This window comes from Arachis stenosperma, chromosome 4 (genome assembly GCF_014773155.1).
Source record: "Arachis stenosperma cultivar V10309 chromosome 4, arast.V10309.gnm1.PFL2, whole genome shotgun sequence".
Taxonomy (NCBI): Eukaryota; Viridiplantae; Streptophyta; class Magnoliopsida; order Fabales; family Fabaceae; genus Arachis; species Arachis stenosperma.
The window spans coordinates 146,359,592-146,378,936 of NC_080380.1; the positions used below are offsets into that span (position 1 = coordinate 146,359,592).

The following is a 19,345-nucleotide window of genomic DNA, read 5'->3' on the forward strand; positions in this document are numbered from 1 at the left end:
AATGAATTCTGAGCCTAAAAAGAAGTTCCTTCATCCCCTTTCTCTTATGCTTTATTAATGAAGGTAAAAAATAATAATAATGTTCTAGGTACCACTGTAATGATCAATGATTTGATAATACTTTATGTAAAAGATGAATAATAGAACACAGAGCAAGGTGGTTTTTGGAATCTCAATGAAACTAAATTCAATTTTATTTTCTGTGATAATGGCAAACTATATATAGGGAGTTCATCTGCATATTCCAAGAGACAGAAAAATTATCTGGGGATAATGCTTGGCAAATATTTGAGCTTCTGCCATTCAGAGGATGCAAGTTCATCTAAGAAATGCTATCTAACAGTGATTGAAGAGCTATGCCCTCAATTTTCTCTTGCTGATCTTAGGAAATCAACCAACAACTTCGATGAAAATCAAGTAACTAGAAGATCAGTATTTAACACAGTATACAAAGGTTGTCTCAAACATAATGGTGTGAGTGATTATGCAGTGACATTGAAGAGGTTGAAAAGTAAATCTGACCAATGGAAGTTCAGGAAGGAAATTGAGTTCCACTGCCAGCTCTCTCATCCTAATTTGGACTCTCTTATAGGATTCTGTGACCACAAAGAAGAGAAGATTCTTGTGTATGAACACATGTCCAATGGCTCTCTCTATGATTGCTTGCGTTCCAAGGATATCGAGCCACTTTCATGGAAGAAAAGGCTAGAAATATGCATCGGAGCAGCGCGTGGGCTACACTACCTTCACACGGGAGCTAAGCGCCCTATCTTTCACTGCGATATCAAACCTCAAAATATTCTTTTGGATAGCAACATGGTACCAAAACTCTCACATCTTGGATTTTCCTTACAAGGTCCATTATTAAGGTCAAAGGCAAAGCCTATAAAAGTGGACATGATGATTGGTAATTATCTTAAATCGTTTGTTCTCACAAAGATGTCTTCAAAATATGTTAGCACTTGACTAAAACTATTGCTTATTATTTGCTAGGTACACCTGGTTTCATGGCACCTGAGTATGTCCTAACCAAAACCTTCACAGATAAATGTGATGTTTATTCCTTTGGGATAGTTTTAATGGTAGTTTTATCCACTAGCCACAAGCAGAGCTTCTTTGAGAAGATGTACATGATGGCCGACTCAGATTTGTTTTTAGAAGAGACATTGTCTTTAATGACTCCATATGTGGATATACCTAGCTTTTTGGAGAGGATTTCGGTTGATGAGATTATTGATCCAGTGTTATTGGGAAAGATTGCACCAGAATGTTTGGGAGTATTCATAGATATCACAAAAAGATGCTTAAGTAAAGATGCAAACGAAAGACCAGATATGGGTGAAGTACAAGTTGAACTTGAGCAAGCACTAGCACTACAAGAGGATGAAGATGCATGCCCGGAACCATGATGCTGACTATAATTTATTATGATTGATGGATATTGTAATTTTTCTCTTTTTTTTTTTCTTTTTTTTTCATGGAGACTCCAGAATAATGTTGTTGCTGTTCTCATTGTCATACACATTCAGCTTTGGAAAGGCTCTAATTACATCCATTTACTGCTTTATTGTGGTAATTCATAACGAAAAATGGTATATTAATGATTACCTTAATCAACAAGGATATTATTTTAGTGATAGATTATATTTCATAGAAGAATTCAGATTCTATCTATTCTTAATATATAAAAGTAGATACATAAGCATGCACCACATTACTTTTGAGACATTTCTTTTCTCCTACTAATGCCATGTCAGCAATATTAATTACTTGGCACAATTTTAGAATCAACCACTCAATTCTTTGCCAAATCAACTACTATTTCCAAATCAGCAAAAAAATAAAATATACAAATAAAAAACTAAAAAATAGAATCCAATAACTTTGTAACCTTCAAATACATTGAATTCATATTCCTATATTTATTATATCTTATCGTTATAAACAATACAATAAATTTGTAACCACAACAATTAATTTATAAATTAAAAGTTTAAAAAATAAAAATTATATTTTATTATTATAATTATGTTTATTATAATCATTTTAATTTTTGCCAATGAGTTATACCTCAAATGGCATAGTCTCTCATATTGGTCGCGAGTTCGAATTTCTGTATCTTTGGTAAAAAAAATAATCATTTTAATTTTTAGAAGTAACACTAGGTACAAATAACTATTATTGTAGTTTTTACTTATTATTTAAAACAAATTCTATTTTATTTTACCAATATAAATTTTGAAAAGAATATTTGAAAACTAAAAAAAACAAATTTATTAAAAGAGTATCAAAACGAAACCAAAAAAATGATATTAGACATACATTTTCATATTAGATACAAATAAAAAACTAAAACATAAAATCCAATAAATTTGTAACATCCAAATACATTGAATTTATATTCTTATATTTATTATATCTTACCGTTATAAATAATACAATAAATTTATAATTGCAATAATTAATTTATTAATTTTTATAAATAACTCACTAAAGGTAATAAACATCCATATTACAAATATCATAATAATATTATTAATCATAATAAATTTTACGTTATAAGTATTTAAATTTCATACCATTTAAACTACATATATAAGTCTCTTATCACTATTCTTTCACATAACATTAAATTTAGCAAAAAAAAAAATTATTTTCGAACTGCAATGAGAATCTGATGATCAAGTATGACAAAAAAAAATCATAACATGCATCATACATTCATACTTACTCAAATACCATATACCTAATGATAACATAAATTGAATATTAAAATAGGAAAAGATCTTCACAATTTTAGCAACTATAAACGAAATTGATGACAAATTAGAATGAAACTATGTTAAATGTAAAAAGTGTCAGAAGAAAGCATATAAAAAAAACTACATTTGTGGCACATGTAATCAAACACCATAATATCCAACAATAAGGTAACTCTATATACTTTTCATAATCTCATCTATCAAATTATTAGTTGCTAACCCAATACTTATTTTAGGTTCAGAATTCAATTAAAGGTTTTAGATCAAAGTGTTACAACAACTTTTGTACTATTTGATGGCGACGCAAAAAACTTATTGGGCACAACTGCTCCAAATCTAATGACATTTCAGAAAAATAATGACATTGAAGCACCACCCCATCAAGAGATTAAGGAGAAAGAAAACCATACAAAGTCAAGATACATCTTTGAAAGAAGAACATACTCTTACAATGATGGAACCAAATAACACAATAGAAAGTGTATCAAACTCAACAATTCATAAAGAACATGTCTTCACAATAACTTACGACAAAAAGAAGAAAGCACCAACTCTAACAACCAACAAAAAAAAGGAGGACGAGCGCCACATAAAATGACTAAATCCATCAACTAAAACAAATGCAAAAATCAAACCACCAAATAAAAACGTCACTTTATACAACTCCAACATCCAAATCTTTTGTACTACAAATTATTTAAAATAAAACATCTTTTAAATTTAACTTCAATTTACACATATTTAATTTATTTATACAAAATATAACAATTTTTAATATTTATTATATACTATCATTAATTTACCGTCCCGCGCATCGCGCGAGTCTCATTCTAGTTATTCTTAAAAGAAAGTGAGTTTTTTTCCCCTTAGTAATAGAGACTCTTAGAGAGGACTGGGGAAGATGGATCCTCTTGAAATATCACACTAATTATTATTATATAAAATAATACTATGTAATTTGGTTTCTTCAGCTTATGGCGCAAAGTCTAGGTAATATAATGTTTCAGTCCCTTTAAAACATTTAGATTGCAAGCATCTAATTTTGCTTCCAATGGCAGCAGCTGCTTCAAAAAATACCTTTTGTCCCCCCTAATTTTCTCCGCTTAACTTGTGCGTTGACACTTGTGTTAGGTTAAGCTGGCCTGTTTATGTTTCTTTTAGTTATTTATTTTTGGAATAAACTACTACATATGGTTATTGTCATTTGAATTCTATAACCATGAGGATGAGTGTCTGATAGCAACAGAAAAGACCCTAAAATGTAAATAAAAGAAAGTATGCATCTGCAGGTAAATTCAGAAGGCCGGCGGCCGAAAAATGGATTCCATTTCCATTCCCATTTTCTAAAGTCGTTTTCAGGTACTTCACTACCCTATCTCTAAAGTAATTTGAAAACCTTTCTATATACAAATTAAATTATTATTTGATAAGAATCTGTATATATCATGATTTTACAAAGCAGAAATTGTTCTATCCTAAATTTAGAAAATTTACATGTGTGATGTGTCCCAATAGATCATAATAGAAATAATCTTTGACAGTGTCGTCTTATATTGGAAAATGTTTCTCAAATGTTTACGCTTTGGTGATTCAAAGAAGGAAAAAAAATACCCAACCGTAATAGAAGAGCTATGCCATCATTTTTCATTTGAAGCTCTTAGAAAGTCAACCAACGACTTTGACGACAAACTTAAAATCGGAGAAGGAGGCTTTGGAAAGGTGTACAAAGGTTGTCTCAAACATAATAATGGCGATGTAGCTGATTATTCGATCGCATTGAAGGTAAAGAAGTGTCAGAACTCCATTCAAACTCCCCGTGAGTTCAAGACGGAAATTGAGATCCTATGTCAGCTTCGTCACCCTAACATAATATCTCTGATGGGATTCTGCTACCAACAAGAGAATATGATTGTTGTGTACGAGTACATGGCGAATGGATCACTCCATGATTACTTGAGTAATAAGAACAAAGAACCACTGTCATGGAAGAAGAGACTAGAGATCTGCATCGGAGTAGCACGTGCTCTTCACTACCTTCATGCTGGAGCCAAGCGTTGTATCGTTCACTGTGATATAAAACCACAAAACATTCTATTGGATAGGAATATGGTCCCCAAACTCTCAGATTTCGGGTTTTCATTGCAGGGATCGCTCTCTGATAAATGTGATGTTTACTCCTTTGGCATGGTTCTACTACACTTGGTAGGCCATAATGTGTTGCATTACTTAATTCAACATGAAGAGCACGCTCTTGAGGAGACAATGGATCCAATTCTGAATGGAAAGGTTGCACCAGATTGTTGGCAAGTATTCGCTAGTGTCATACAGAGTTGCCTGGATTATGAAGCAGACGAGCGACCAACAATGGGCGAAGTAGAGATATTGCTTGAGCATGCTCTCTCATTGCAGCAACAAGCTGATATTACAAACATCAATGCTGCTGCTCCCTTTACTTTGTTATCCACTACTCATTTCTCCGATATATTCAGAGTTTCAGGTAGTATAAATAATGGTGATCTAACCTCTTATGCTCCAATGGAAGGAGGCTTATGCTAGAGGTTCAGCTGAATTTCATGTGCTTTTTTACTATTCTTGTTTTTCTTTCCTTCTTTGCTGGCTAGCTGTTAAACAAGAGAAATACCTGTGTACAATATGTTATTATTCACCAAATATTATCATTTTAGAACCATGTAATATTTTACATTCATATTTACAAAAGGTTATACACATAAAATATATAATTTTATTTATATTTATCAAAATTTGTACACATAAATTTACACACATAAAATTTTGAAAGTTCTGGTGGCCTAAAGAAGAGGGATTAAATCTATGACATTCTTTTAAACTTAATTAATTATGCCTCAAATCAGAAAATAAAACTTAACTTTTGTTCTATCGCGAGATGGATTATGCAGGAAACAATTTTATTTTGTCTCATAAATCGTGTGAAACAGAATCAGAGCAAGAAAGAAGAAGATGACATAGCTATGTATCCTGGTTCAGTTGCTTCATACAATACAACCTACATTCAGTCTTCACCACAACAGCGGTAGAATTTTTATTATCATTTCAAATATTATATACACAAATTTCTTAGGATTCAACATAATCCTATCTGAGACAAATCAAGCTTCAACCTAAACTTGACTTAGGCTAGGCAACTTCCTAAACTCTCAACACACTAAGTACTTACTCAACTTAGCAATGCAAGGGATACAACTTAGACATCAGAAACAAAACAGAAATACAATCAAAGGAGATCTGAAATAAATCTTGGCTTTTCTCTTTAAGTTTCTCTCTTTGCCTTTTCTCTCAATAGCTTTTTCTTAATATCTCACTTATATGCTTTTTATTACTGAATATAAACAAAGAAATATACAACATACAAACAGAATACTCAAAGATAAACCATGAAGGAGATGATGTTTAACAGCTTTGACGCTATAAGATGAACCAGATTTAGCATTCTCTGATGAAGCTCTCCATTTTGACAGAATGTTACTTTAATGTAGAAACACTGTCCAAAATATTAAACTCTTACCAGAAAGCTCTCAATGAATCTCAAATTTCTGGTTCTCTCTCCTTGAGTAAAAATGAAGATTATTTTTCTTTTCGTATAAGCTCTGTTTTCTCAACTAAGCTTCACAAGTCAATTCCTTGAATCTTGAACCAGCTGAGATCTTATCTTTTTTTCTTCAATCAGTCCCAAAATCAGGGATTTGAATTCAGAAATAAGCAATGCAGTGAAGGACGAGCAGCGGCAGCTTCATAGATCTTAGATTTTTCAATGGATTTGCCAAATCCAAACCCTTAATCTTGTGTTTTGGCTTTAAAAAATAATTTTGACCATTGATTCATAGCAGATTGAAGTAGCCACCATTTTCTTTATATTGCTCGAAACGTGGTGCGGAAGAAAGGAAAAAACATCAAACAATTAACTTGCATGTAAAATGAAAACAAATTACTTTTAACTTTTAATTTAGCTTAACTTATTTGTGTTGATATTGATTTGACATAGCCTCCTTGATTAATTTTTCTTTCTTTTCTTTGGCTCTTGGTAAGAAAAAACTGAACTCCCTTTTTTTGAGCATTACTGGAAATGAACATCAGACGAAAGCTAAGGGTTGCTTTCCTTTTGCTTGAATGGCAATGGGTTGGGTTATGAATTCAATTCCATTTGGCAGCTTTGGTCCAAGAAGCTATGGTTCATATGTTTGGTTTTGTTTATTTGGCTGATTAATGATATGTGGCCTGTAACACTAAACAACTTCATTAAACCCTATTTAGACTTTTAACTCAATCATCAATATGTTTGTCATCATCAATTTTTGTTATTATTTATTAAGCTCAACAAATTTAATCAATGATATATATCAATTTGTATCTATATTAAATTATTGACTAAAAATATTAACCAATATAAATTAAAATTGTTGGCCGTTAAATTCTTCTCTTTAGTAATTTTTATCTTTGATCTTTATGTATAACTACATGGTGAAAAATTTCTTCTTTAACCTCTCACAGAAGACCACCCTTTTTTGATATTTAAGGATTTTAGAACGCCCTTAATTTTGCTTCCAATGACAACAGCTGCTTCAAAGTTCAAAGAATACAATTTTGTCCCACTAATTTTCTCCACTTGTGCATTGACATTTGCGTTAGGTTAAGCTGTTTATGTTACTTTTATTTAATTTATTTTTAGAATAAACTAGTATATGGTCATTGCCACTTTAATTAATTCTTAACCCCGAGGATGAGGGTTTGGTAGCAAGTAGCAAGAGAAAAGACCCTCCATTCCTATCTTCTACTCTTCTCTGACTTTGATTTTCGACACGGACCGCGTTAAGCAAAGAAAAAGAGATGCAATTATGATGAAAACATAAGTAGTGAACAAGCAGAATCAAACTAGCGAAGATTTTTCTCTCTAAATTCGTCTTCAGAGTTCAGCCTTGAGGTACTTCACTTCTCCATCTCTAAGGTACTTTGAAACCTTTCTATATATTTCCCTTATTATTTCTATCACTGATTTCACAAAGCACAAAGTATATTAGATTTTAGAAAAGAAAAATCAAATTTATATGTGCGTGAGTCCCAATAGAACAGAACTAATCAATTAAATGAATTCACCGGGGATGTACTGCATACCAATTCGGCAATTCCCAGTTCATTTGTGTACTGGAACGTCATAAATATATTTTTCATATAAAATATTTTACATGTGGTTACTGTGTACAGTACCAAAACGTATAGCTTTTCATGTAACTATGCTTAGTCTAATCTATCTGTACATGATTGACAGTGTCTCAAATTGTTATAATGGTTCTCAAATGTTTATGCTTTGGTGATTGGAAGAAGGGGAATGCAAGTTGTTCATCTAAGAAAAAATATCCATTAGTAATAGAAGAGCTATGCCGTCCCTTTTCCTTTGATGAACTTAAAAAGTCAACCAACCACTTCGACAAGAAACTAATAATTGGAGAAGGAGCCCTTAGTAAGGTTTATAAAGGTTGTCTCAACCATAATAATAATAATAATAATGGCTGCAACTGATTATATGGTGGCATTGAAGGTGATGACTGTTCCCCTTGAATTCAAGAAGGAAATCGAGATGCTATGTCAGCTTCGTCACCCAAATATAATCTCTCTTATAGGCTTCTGCCACCATGGAAAGGAAAAGATTGCTGTGTACCAGTACACAGACAATGGATCACTCCATGATTACTTGAGTAACAAGGACAGAACCACTGTCATGGAAGAAAAGACTAGACATCTGCATCGGAGTAGCACGTGCTCTACACTACCTTCACTCCGGAGTCAAGCGTGCTATCTTTCATCGTGACATAAATCCAGTTAATATTCTTTTGGATAGGAATATGATGCCCAAACTTGCCAATTTTGTGATATCATTGCAGGGAGGGCTCTCTACATCGAAGCCAAAGCAAATTAAAGTAGATAAGATTGAAGTTACATCTGCATTGATGGCTCCGGAGTATGCTATATCACGGTATTGTTACTAATAAATGTGATGTTTACTCCTTTGGTTTGGTTCTACTACACATGGTAGGCCATAATGTGTTGAACTACTTAATTCAATATGAAGAGCACATTCTTGAGGAGACACTAGATCCAATTCTGAAAGGAAAGATTGCGCCAGAATGTTGGCAAGTATTCACTAGTGTCATACAAAGTTGCTTGGAGTACAAAGCAGATGAGCGACCAACAATGGGGGAAGTAGAGGTATTGCTTGAGCATGCTCTCTCGTTGCAGCAACAAGCTGATATTATAAGGAATGCTGCTCGCTATACCTTATCATCCACTACCCCTTGTTATTGTCGACAGCGATATAATCATCATGAATCACTACCCAGATAGTGCTGGATCTTTTTATACTCCAATCATTAGTCTTCAACAGCTACACTCACCTAATCAACAGGTTTTATGGCTGCTCTGTTTTCTGTTCTTTATTCTCTCTCTAAAAACACAGTACTTATAGATCTAACATAGGTTTGCACTAAATGAGGCATATCCTGTTGCACTTGATTTGTGGTGATCTATCGACCAATATGTAACATATCAAATAGATTAAGAAAAGAAAGAATACGAGGAACTTATTGCTAATACAGGTTATTAACTTTTGCTTTGCAACTTTAACCTGCATTTTGTTTCAACGATCAATGTCCCAGAAATCAAAGCAAACTAAAGCTGTGCTTAGAATAAAGTTTAATCAGGTCTTAATTCAATGAATTATCCACTTTCGTTTGTGAATTTATTTATAATTGCAATTGTACAGTGATTTACATCACTGCAATATTAAATAAAACTCGAGAGCATCAGAAATTAAATAAACTAGGAAGTAACTTAATAAAATAAGTTGAAAGCCATGCATATAAATGTAAAATTTACACGACTATAGCAATTATATCAACATGCTACAAGGTTTCATTACCAGATAGAACAAAAGATAAGGTGAAAATAGAAAATTTAACGTGGTTCAATTAACCTACCATGAAAGAAAGACCTAGGAGCACATGCTCTATGACCAGTGAAGAATTCAAGTGGCAAACACAAATATTCCAAACACAAATATTCCAACTGTAATCCCAACAAACAAAATACTAAAATACTTACTACGAAAGACAAAACTGAATTGACAAATTAAATCTCACACTGATGTGTGATATTCTGTGTAAACATAATAACTCAACCAAGGCAATATTGAATAAAGATAAAGCAGATAATATAAGAGATTGCATTTAACTAAAGGAAACTCTATTTGCACTTTCAAATGTTCTAATTTTTCACATTCATATGGAAGGGAAATCATACTTTAGAATTCTTTAGAAGCAAAATAAAACAAAATTCTTTAGAAGCTTCTTCCAGCTGAACTTGCCAATCCTACACTTTATTTACAACAGAATCAAGTGTCTCTGTTGTTCAGTCATTCGCTCCTAGTTCTCTTTCCCTGTTTGACATCCTTCTGATTCGGATGGCCTACAGAAAAGATAACCACCGCATTAGACATGAAAAAAGAAATAACTTAAAACCCCTCACCACAAGAATAGGCTTTAGGAAGCAAGACAGTGATCAATGCTTCCCTAAGCATTGACAAATTCTAACAATAGCCAAACCCTTCATTTGATTGCAACTTGAAGCATAATGCATCTTGCTTGGTACTTTTGATTAATCACAACGTAAGGAAAACTATGAGGAATAACATATTGCAATGCATAGGAGAATAGTTACATACCGTTTTTCTTCTTCTTGTCCTTTATCCCTGTCCTTATCCTTATCCTTAATGTCACTAGGGAGTGGCACAAGACTCTCTGTGTATACAGTGTAGCTTGTGCCGTAATTAGAAAATATATGACAACCAAATTTAAAATGTTGGAGATGAGGATAATCAAAATAATTGAGTCGGAGGAGCTCTCCTCTGGCATTATATTTGACAAACCTTAAGTTGGTATATGTAGATATATCTAGTGCAACAATGTCACTACCATTGGATAAGCATAGAGGCGCAGACTGTCCACGAGAAATCTGATAGAAAGTCCAAGATGAATGCACTTTGTATTCTTTCATCACCCATATGTTAGTTTTATCGCGATCATAAGAATACAAGGCCAGGCACCCTCCTAGTAGGACAAGATGAGTGGGATTGAGATAACCCATCACTTGTTCAGGCATAGATATAGTTGAGAAACTCCTTTCCTTCAAATCAAATATAAGAATACTATAAACTCCAACATTAAGAGTGCAGGACGACCAATGAATAGCGCCATTCAAGAAGAACCCACGAGATTTCCAGCTGCTCCTACCCAAGGGTTTTGAGAGTGCAAAATCAAGATTAATCCATGAATTGGTTCTCAAAGACAGGCAATCAAAGTGGTCTTGGCCATTCTTATCCTGAGAAGCTACAACAACTAAGTAGTCATCCTGTGAAGCATCGTAACCAAATCCATACAAAATCGCACTACCGGGAAACCTAAAGTACTTTTGATTACAACGAGAAACAATGTGAGAGTAGGATACTCTTTTGCTGGATCCAGTCACTGGATTCCATACCACAAAAAAATGCGGGGGTCGGTGTAAGAGAACAAACCCTCTGCAGGAACACATAACTTCAAAATCATAACGTGTTTTCATCTTGAAAGGGAGAGATACCTCTTTTACTGCAGTAGCACTCTTGTGGCGGTGAAATACTGCGTCAATGTCAACGGAGCAAGCCTTGGAGTAGTCATCTATGAAGAGGCATACATGGGTGGGTGCGGCAGAGAGGTGAACATGCGATTTCGCAAAGTCAGGATCGGATATGAGAGTGTTCCAAAGCTTCGAAACGCACTTGAGGCTAGCGAGATGTTTGATCGGAACCCTCAGTAGGATTCCGTGGATCAGTTCAAGAGGGAGAATGTCGTGAATGCTCTTGCTCTTGTGATTCTCATTCTGCTGTTGCTTCTTCTCCATGGTCGATTGCTGTTTTAGTTTGTTCCCCGTGTGCTTCTGCTGCTGCTTCTTCTTATCCATGCTTGATTGCTTGGAATGGAATGCAGTGCTTCGAAATTGAGGAGTGCTAGGGCCAGAGGTTTTGTCACTTTTGTGATTTTCTCAGCTGCGTTGGAAACAGAGGACCAAAGGGAAGGAAAGAGTCCGTAGGAGTGCCAACACTACCTGAATCCGCGGGTATCCACTCCGTTTCTACCTGTTCGGAGTGGGTAATTACCCGTTCCCGCATCGGAGTGGGTTTTAACGGGCGAATTCTTGGATGGAACGCTTTGGTATATATATATATATATATATATATATATATATATATATATAATATAATAGTAAAATGATTAATAATATTATATTATATATAAATTTTTATTTTAATTTATGTTATGTATATAAATGATGGTTATATAATTTTTAAAATTTTATTTTATTTGTTGGATTTAATAATTATAGAGGTGGATAGGGGCGGAGCAGGTATCTGCAGAGACGGGTTAGGTTTTAACATTTTACTATCTGTGGATTGGGTGGGGCAGGTTTCATGCGGGTTTTATGTCAGGCGGCGGGACGGGGTCGGGTAGAGCAAAAGTCCGCCCCTACCCGCCCCGTTGCCACCCCTAAGAGTCAGTTTTGAATGGGCTATTGGAAAAAAAATTATTTTCTATTTTTTAAAAAAGTAATAAATTTTTTTCTAAATGTTAAAAGTATTTTTAGTTTTATTTAGATAAAAAATATTTGTTAGTTATATAAAAGATATGTCCAAAAATAAAATTCGTATGATTTTTATTCTTAAAAAGCTTTCAAACCATGCCAATGAGCTATAGTTTAAATGGCATAATCTCTCCATACTCATCTAAGAGGTTGCGAATTTGAGTCTCCCTATTTTTGGTTAAAAAAAAAAACTCTCAAACCATATTCATAATTTTACAAAAATACAATATTTTTTATTGCAATTATACATAACTAAAAGAAACTTATTACAATTGGATGGAAATAAGGAAAGAAACAAAAAATCTACAATTAAAAAAAACTCATAATCGACCATAAAAAATAAAAATAATAATGCTCTAGAACTAATCTAAAAGGAAAAAAATATATATACTTAAAAAATATATTACTTGTAGAAACGTAGAATTGAGCTTTGAAAAGTATTTTTGGTCTAAATTAAAATGATGTTAAACGTAAAAAATTTTGAAAGAAAATATAAATATAATTGTTTTGGAATTGATACACAATCGATTGAATTTTGCGAGGTATATAGGGTTTTTTTTATTCAATCGATTGGTAATATTACCCAATTGATTGAAATCATCAAAGCAATATAAGTTTAGTTAATTCAATCGATTGGTTCTGTTATTTCCTTAGTAAATTCATTTCTAAAATTTTGTTCGGATTCATATTATTCATCCATCATATCTTGGTCACATACCAGCTCTTCTTGTTGGTTAATGTCATCATCCTCGTAGTATTGCTCATCCATCTCAGTGTCCATAGATATACTTTGACATCTTAAAAATTTACCAATGAAAAAAATGTTTAGTACACTATGTCCTATAACACTAAAATAATTTTTACTTATCATTTAAAAAAATATCATTTTCCAAAAGAGTTAATACTCAAATTCGTCCCTGAAAGATACCTCGATCTCTATATTAGTCCCCGGAAGATAAAGTTAATCAAAAGAGTCTCCAAAAATTACACGAGTGAATCAGGTTCGTCCTTCCGTCAATTTACTTGATGACATGGCTAACGTCTGCTCACGTGGCACGTTAACTGCCATGCTGGCAGAGAAGGAAAACGACACCGTTTTGAGTGAATGTCCAGATAGACATGATTCGACGTTGTTTTGTGGGCAGCGTGGATTCAAAACGTTGCAGAGTGGATTCACCCTCTTCCATAACAAGTATCTCCATGTTTGGCTCGAAAATGTTTCATCTCCCTCAAGCCATGCCCTAACCCCTTCACCTTGCATTCGAACATCGCCATCCACGTTTCTCGTTGTTGGTTGATGATCAAAGCCGAGTAGGTGTTGTTACTGAGAACAGTGGTCGTCAGCTCTGTTAGCAACATTGATTGTGGAAGAAGCAATCGTGACGGTTAGAGGTAAGCATTAAAGTTTTTTCCCTTTTTTGAAGTTAGTTTGTAGCCTGATAACTTAGGGGTGGCGTTCTGTATGTCTCTGTCTGATTAGGGGTAGGGGTTTGAGGAGCCTAAGGGTTTGTGTGACTATTGTTTAAGTGTCAGAATGCATTGCTTTGACTGCCGTTGTGATAATATTGAGTTATGGGTCTTTCATGTTAATGAGGGTTAGTTTTCGTTGTTGCATGTTTGTTTTGGGGTTAGGGTTTGTTATGTTATGATTGAGAATAGCCAGTTGCAATCTGTGTGGGCTAAGGATGTTTTCTTTTTTTTATTGTAGATGGAAGGTCCTCCGATGACCTTTGTGTTTCACCATGGGGGATTGTTTAAGAAGAATGCGGAAGGAGATATGGTATACGAACCCGATAATACAGAGGTGTTGATGGGGGTTGAAGGAGACACGCTTGACGTCTTCTTTGTAAGGGGTTATTATAGGGAGTTGGGTTACATTGAAGCTGGAAACTGTTGGTGGAAAGATCCTGGAGTTCCCCTTTCATCAGGGTTGAGAAGCTTAGTCACAGACGCAGACTTGGTTGCCATGTGCAAGGATTGCAAGAGAAACCACAATCTGATCAATATCTATCTGGAGAATTGTATTTCTCAGCCTTGTATAGTAGACCAGATTGAGGAGGAAGTAGTGAATGTGGAAGCAGAAAGGTTGAAACAGGGGAAGTATTTCGAAGCTAAGAAGTGCAGTTCCCCACCTGTGAAGAAACCCACACCAATTGATCCTCAGTCCAACAAGCAAACCTCTCACCCCAACAGAACAACCTCACAGCCCAAGTCACAGCCCAATCCAACAATGAAGCCCATATCTGAGCCCAACCAACTAAAGGTGAAGCCCATGTCTCAGCCCAATAAAGCAGCCCACCAGCCCAAGAAGACAATATCTCAGCCCAAGAAGACAACTGCTCAGCCCATGAAGCCTGTTCCTCAGGCCAAGAAGACCAATTATCAGGCCAAATCAGTCCCACCTCAATCAAATTCATCATCAGAGGCAGCCAATAACTCACAAGGGGCAAAGGACAAACAAAATAGCAGTGGCTGCAGAGTCACAAGATCTGGAAGACAAGTGAAGGAAGCTCCCCTCCAGGAAGATGACACTGACTCTCATGACTCTTATGAGAGTACTGAAGATGAATTGTATAGGCCTCCAAAAGTTGTAGGAGACAACCTCTATAGCAGTGACAGTGACAGTGACTCTGGAAAGGGAAAAAGAAGTGGAGAAAGGGACAGCAGGTATGAAGTCAGAGAGAAGCAGAAGCCCCCTAAGAAAAGATTAGCTGATAAAGAGATAGACATTGATGATTCCAACTATGAGGGGTCTGAAGATGAAGACTATTGTCACGACTGGTTGAAGATGGAAGCGTACAGGAAGACTTATTGCTTCAATGTGAATCCAGTGAAAGGTCAGGATCTATGGGAAAAACTCCACACCCAGCTCCCGTCCCACCACCATTTAAGGCAAAGCCTGGAAGGCCAACGAAGAAAAGGAGAAGGGACAAAGAGGAACAACCTACTGGTTCAAAAACAAAGATGAAGAGGAAGTATAACCCTATCAGATGCATGTATTGCAGTGAGATAGGACACAACAAGCGAAGCTATGCAAAGAAGAAAGCTACCGAAGCTGAGGAGCATGCTAGGCAGCTGCAGCTGCAACTAGCTGTGGTTGCCCCTGCTGCAGAAGGGGCTGCCCCTTAAGCAACCACTGTCCCAGCTGAACCTAATCCAGCTCCATCACCAAGACAGACTCCAACAGTAATTGATATTAGCCAGTGTGACAGTGTACCACCAACCCAAGAAACACAACAGGTAATTTGCCATATGTGATTTATTTTAAACATTTGTTATTTCATAAATCTCATTTCTTTTATAAGCTAAATCTAAATCTAGATGTACCATTAAATTGTGTAGGAACAAGTCACTGCTAGGCCATCCAAGTTAAAGGTCATTAAAGGGAAAGCCAGGCTTCAGTCCTCTCCTAAACCTACTGTAGCCGCACCAGTCGCTATCTCTGCTGAGACAATCAAGGGGACTAGTTCAGCCACTGCTAAAAAACTGGCCGACTTTATGACCTTCGTTCCTACTCCAGCCTTCAAGCCCCCAAGAAAGACTGATAAATGACTTTGATTAGTGTTGAAATGTATTCTGGTTGAATTTGTTTTTGTGTGAGGATACTTTATGTTTTTTTGCACAGGGCAATTGAAGTTCCATTATCTACATTTTGGTTATCTATGTAACTGAAAGTTGTACTATGCCCTTTTATTTTGGTCTAGGATACTTTTTAGGTTTTGTATCCTCATGTAAAAGCTTATGACTTTGATGTAGTTTGTATCCTATGTTAAACCTTTTTCTTTTGGTCCTTAAGAAAATGTGACATCTAGCCTTCTATGGCAACTCAATGTTTAAGAGTACTTTGACTACTCAATGTTTAACACTACTTTGACTACTGATTATGTCCATTCCTTAGTACATCTTACTTTAATAGTGATCCGAATTGGTTTGGAACCTTTGAATTGGATTGTGTTGTCTTCATATAAAAAAACCAAATGCAACATCTATTCTCATTCAATGGATTCATCTCATTACACCATCAAGTGTTTGGAATTTACTTTACTTGGAACGAGACAACGAACTACAAACAATCACATTAAGCACAACTACCACAAACAGGAAAACTATTAACATTTTCAATGCTTTTACTTTAGCTTCCAAGCTGCCCAGTCTCCATGTCACCTTCAACCTCCATTCATCACAGTCACTATCAACCTGCAGCTCAGCCCCATAATCTTTCTTTGTTCCACCTTGGCCCACCCCTTCATACTCATCATCCTCAACCCACTTAAAGTAGTTGCAGTGACTGCCCTTCTAAAAATTCAGAAATCAGAAAATAAAAAATTAAACAAAATCCCAACACACAAAACAACATCGAAAACCCTTAACGTCTTACACAACACTCACCCGGTACCTTGGACATGCACGGAATAGTCTATCTGGGTTCTCCGCTGTCCCAAATTTTCTTATCGCAGCCTTCAACCCACAGAAACATGATTCCTCATGGGTTTTTCTCCTGGTTCGCATTGAGGCGCTGGAACCATTACTGCCGTTCGAGAACAACGACACACCACCACCACGGCCTCCATTTCCTGCCTCCATTGTCGCCCCAAACCAGCAATTTGAACACGAACCCAGGCATATGGCCATCTGATTGATGAAGGCGACCTATTTATCGTGGAATTTAGGATTAGGTTTCAAACACTTAGGGACTTATTTGAACTGTTTTGCCAAACTTACCTTGTCAGCAATAGGTCATGACACGTTGGCCTCTTCCACGTTGGAATCTAACCACACACGTCAGCAATCGTTAGCCAGCTCACCAAGGGAGTTAACGGAAGGACAAACGTGATTAACTCGTGTAACTTTCGGGGACTCTTTTGATTAACTTTATCTTTCGGGGACTAATATGGAGATCGAGGTATCTTTCAGGGACGAATTTGATATTTAACTCTCTTCCAAAACCCCATTTTTCAACTTTAATTTTTCAAATACGATTTTTTATTTAGGGCAAGTTAGCCGCACTCTATATTTTTTTATAGAGCTCGCCTAACCCCGGCGAATTTCACTTGAATGAATTTTTTTCAAAATCAATGAAACTCGAATTTTTAAGCCTTTATGATCATCTACAAGAGTACATAGGAGTACACAAAAATACACAGAAAACCAGCATGACTTTTTCAACATTAATGGCAATCATTATCATCGTCTCCATAAATACACACAGATACACAGAAATAAGCCATATTTAACAAGGATTTTTTCTCATTATAAATTAAAAAAAAATTATAATGCGGCGAACTTGCTTTGCATAAAAAAACTCGTATTTGGGGAATTAAAGTTGAAAAATGGGGTTTTCAAAAATAATAATTTAATGAGGGGGTAACAGAATCAATCGATTGAATTAACTAAACCCAGATTGCTTTGATGATTTCAATCGATTGGGTAATATGACCAATGGATTGAATAAGAAAAAACCCACATGCTTTGCAAAATTCAATCGATTGGTTATTTGGTTTGTACATCCAATCGATTGAATTTCTAACAAACACGATTTTTCTAACCTAATACGTATGTAATTGGATCAATGATAAAATTATAATCGATTAAGATTGCAAAATATTTATTACGATTAATGGAAGATCTAATTTATTGTTGTTTTAGTTTTTTATTCTCAATAAACATGATAGATAAATGACAAAAAAATAATTTATAAAATAAAAAATAGATTTTACAATTACATAAAACATAAAGAACTAATTTATAATTAAAATTAAATAAGAACTATTTAGCAGTTATTAAAAAACTTAAAAAACATGTTTTGTTATGTGACCATTTAATGGTCCAAACGTTTTGGGACCATCAAATCCTTTACCTTATTATCCCAACTGCAAAATAAATGCTAATTTTATTGCAATCTAATTTACTAATTAAGTAACTGGGTTTTGAGCGGCACGCCATGCGCGAAGAATTTGAAATATAATTTTTATATTTTCTTTTTTTGAAACAGAGGATGCTCAACACATGAGAGTGGAGCATAAAATAGACATAAACATAACAAAATCTAAAAACAAAGGTAACAATCCTATGTCATCTCCGGCATTGCCATCAACAACCAGTAGGATCAATATCAGTCCACTCCTTATAGCTCAAAAACGTCCTGTTTTGTATGACACCAACATTAACCTCTTGATTGTTGAAGATCCTGTTATTGCGTTTTAACTAGATGTTCCAAATAACCGCAAAAAACCCAGCCAGCCACCTCTTCTGCTCCTCTTTTCTATTTGTCGTTCCATTCCAACTCTCAAACAAGCCTTTAATGCTTCCTGGGACAGCTCAATCTCTATGAAAACATCTCAACCAGACGCACCACACCTGCCATGTAAACTCATAGAACACAAACAAATGATGAACACACTCAATTTCCTTTTTACACAGGACACAGATATTATCATGCTGTTGAAATATGCCTAATCTATACAACCTTTCTTTAGTATTCACTCTTCCCACTAAAACAAACCAACCAAACAGCTCGACTCTAGTCGGAACCAACCATTTCCAGATCGCACTTGTGAAGCTATAACTCGTAATCTCCTCCGAAAGATTCTCAGATTGCAACACCTGCAAAACAGAGTTAGTAAAAAAATACCTTTATTATCAAATTTCCAAATAAGATTATCCTCTCTGTCAGCTGATAGTTTCACTGGTCTTAACCTCTCATGTAGTTGGTCCACTAATTCCAACTCCCATTGAAACAACTCTCTCCTCCAATAGAAATTCCAAATCCACTCTAACCCATCCGAGAACCCACAATCCCCTATCATAGATCCTTGTTGGTTTGAAACAGAGAAAAGCATTGGAAAACTCGCTTTCAGAGGACCACCATGGACCCAGTTATC

General features: G+C 35.1%; 3 protein-coding genes and 1 pseudogene across 4 annotated transcripts; 3 read left to right on the forward strand and 1 right to left on the reverse strand.

Annotated features, from left to right (window-relative positions):
- Nucleotides 1–273: 273 nt before the first annotated feature.
- Nucleotides 274–1,409, forward strand: LOC130975852 (receptor-like protein kinase THESEUS 1). Its single transcript, XM_057900578.1, has 2 exons — nt 274–907; nt 994–1,409. The coding sequence occupies exons 1-2, from the start codon at nt 274–276 to the stop codon at nt 1,407–1,409; spliced, it is 1,050 nt and encodes a 349-aa protein (XP_057756561.1).
- Nucleotides 1,410–3,868: 2,459 nt separating this feature from the next.
- On the forward strand, nt 3,869–5,445 carry LOC130976731 (receptor-like protein kinase ANXUR1). Its single transcript, XM_057901650.1, has 2 exons — nt 3,869–4,121; nt 4,417–5,445. The coding sequence occupies exons 1-2, from the start codon at nt 4,040–4,042 to the stop codon at nt 5,316–5,318; spliced, it is 984 nt and encodes a 327-aa protein (XP_057757633.1). The 5' UTR covers nt 3,869–4,039; the 3' UTR covers nt 5,319–5,445.
- Nucleotides 5,446–7,510: 2,065 nt separating this feature from the next.
- LOC130976744 (receptor-like protein kinase ANXUR2) lies at nt 7,511–10,071 on the forward strand (annotated as a pseudogene).
- LOC130976743 (F-box/kelch-repeat protein At3g23880-like) lies at nt 10,002–12,004 on the reverse strand. Of its 2 annotated transcripts, XR_009084743.1 has the most exons (3): nt 10,717–12,004; nt 10,513–10,588; nt 10,014–10,256 (listed from the first exon to the last, which is right to left on the reverse strand). XR_009084743.1 is itself a non-coding variant. In XM_057901670.1 (2 exons), the coding sequence occupies exons 1-2, from the start codon at nt 11,784–11,786 to the stop codon at nt 10,214–10,216; spliced, it is 1,317 nt and encodes a 438-aa protein (XP_057757653.1). In that variant the 5' UTR covers nt 11,787–12,004; the 3' UTR covers nt 10,002–10,213. The 2 variants fall into 2 exon arrangements, 1 of the variants encoding a protein (XP_057757653.1); XM_057901670.1 differs by having other exon boundaries at nt 10,002–10,256; nt 10,513–12,004.
- Nucleotides 12,005–19,345: the final 7,341 nt, after the last annotated feature.

Bases quoted from the DNA above. Each gene is read 5' to 3' on its own strand.
- LOC130975852 (XM_057900578.1), top strand. From the start codon at position 274: ATGCTTGGCAAATATTTGAGCTTCTGCCATTCAGAGGATGCAAGTTCA. The intron at 908-993 runs GTAATTATCTTA...ATTATTTGCTAG, and splicing joins AAAAGTGGACATGATGATTG to GTACACCTGGTTTCATGGCA.
- LOC130976731 (XM_057901650.1), top strand. From the start codon at position 4,040: ATGCATCTGCAGGTAAATTCAGAAGGCCGGCGGCCGAAAAATGGATTC. The intron at 4,122-4,416 runs GTACTTCACTAC...TTTCATTTGAAG, and splicing joins TTTTCTAAAGTCGTTTTCAG to CTCTTAGAAAGTCAACCAAC.
- LOC130976743 (XM_057901670.1), bottom strand. From the start codon at position 11,786: ATGGATAAGAAGAAGCAGCAGCAGAAGCACACGGGGAACAAACTAAAA. The intron at 10,257-10,512 runs GTATGTAACTAT...TCTTTTCTGTAG, and splicing joins GGACAAGAAGAAGAAAAACG to GCCATCCGAATCAGAAGGAT.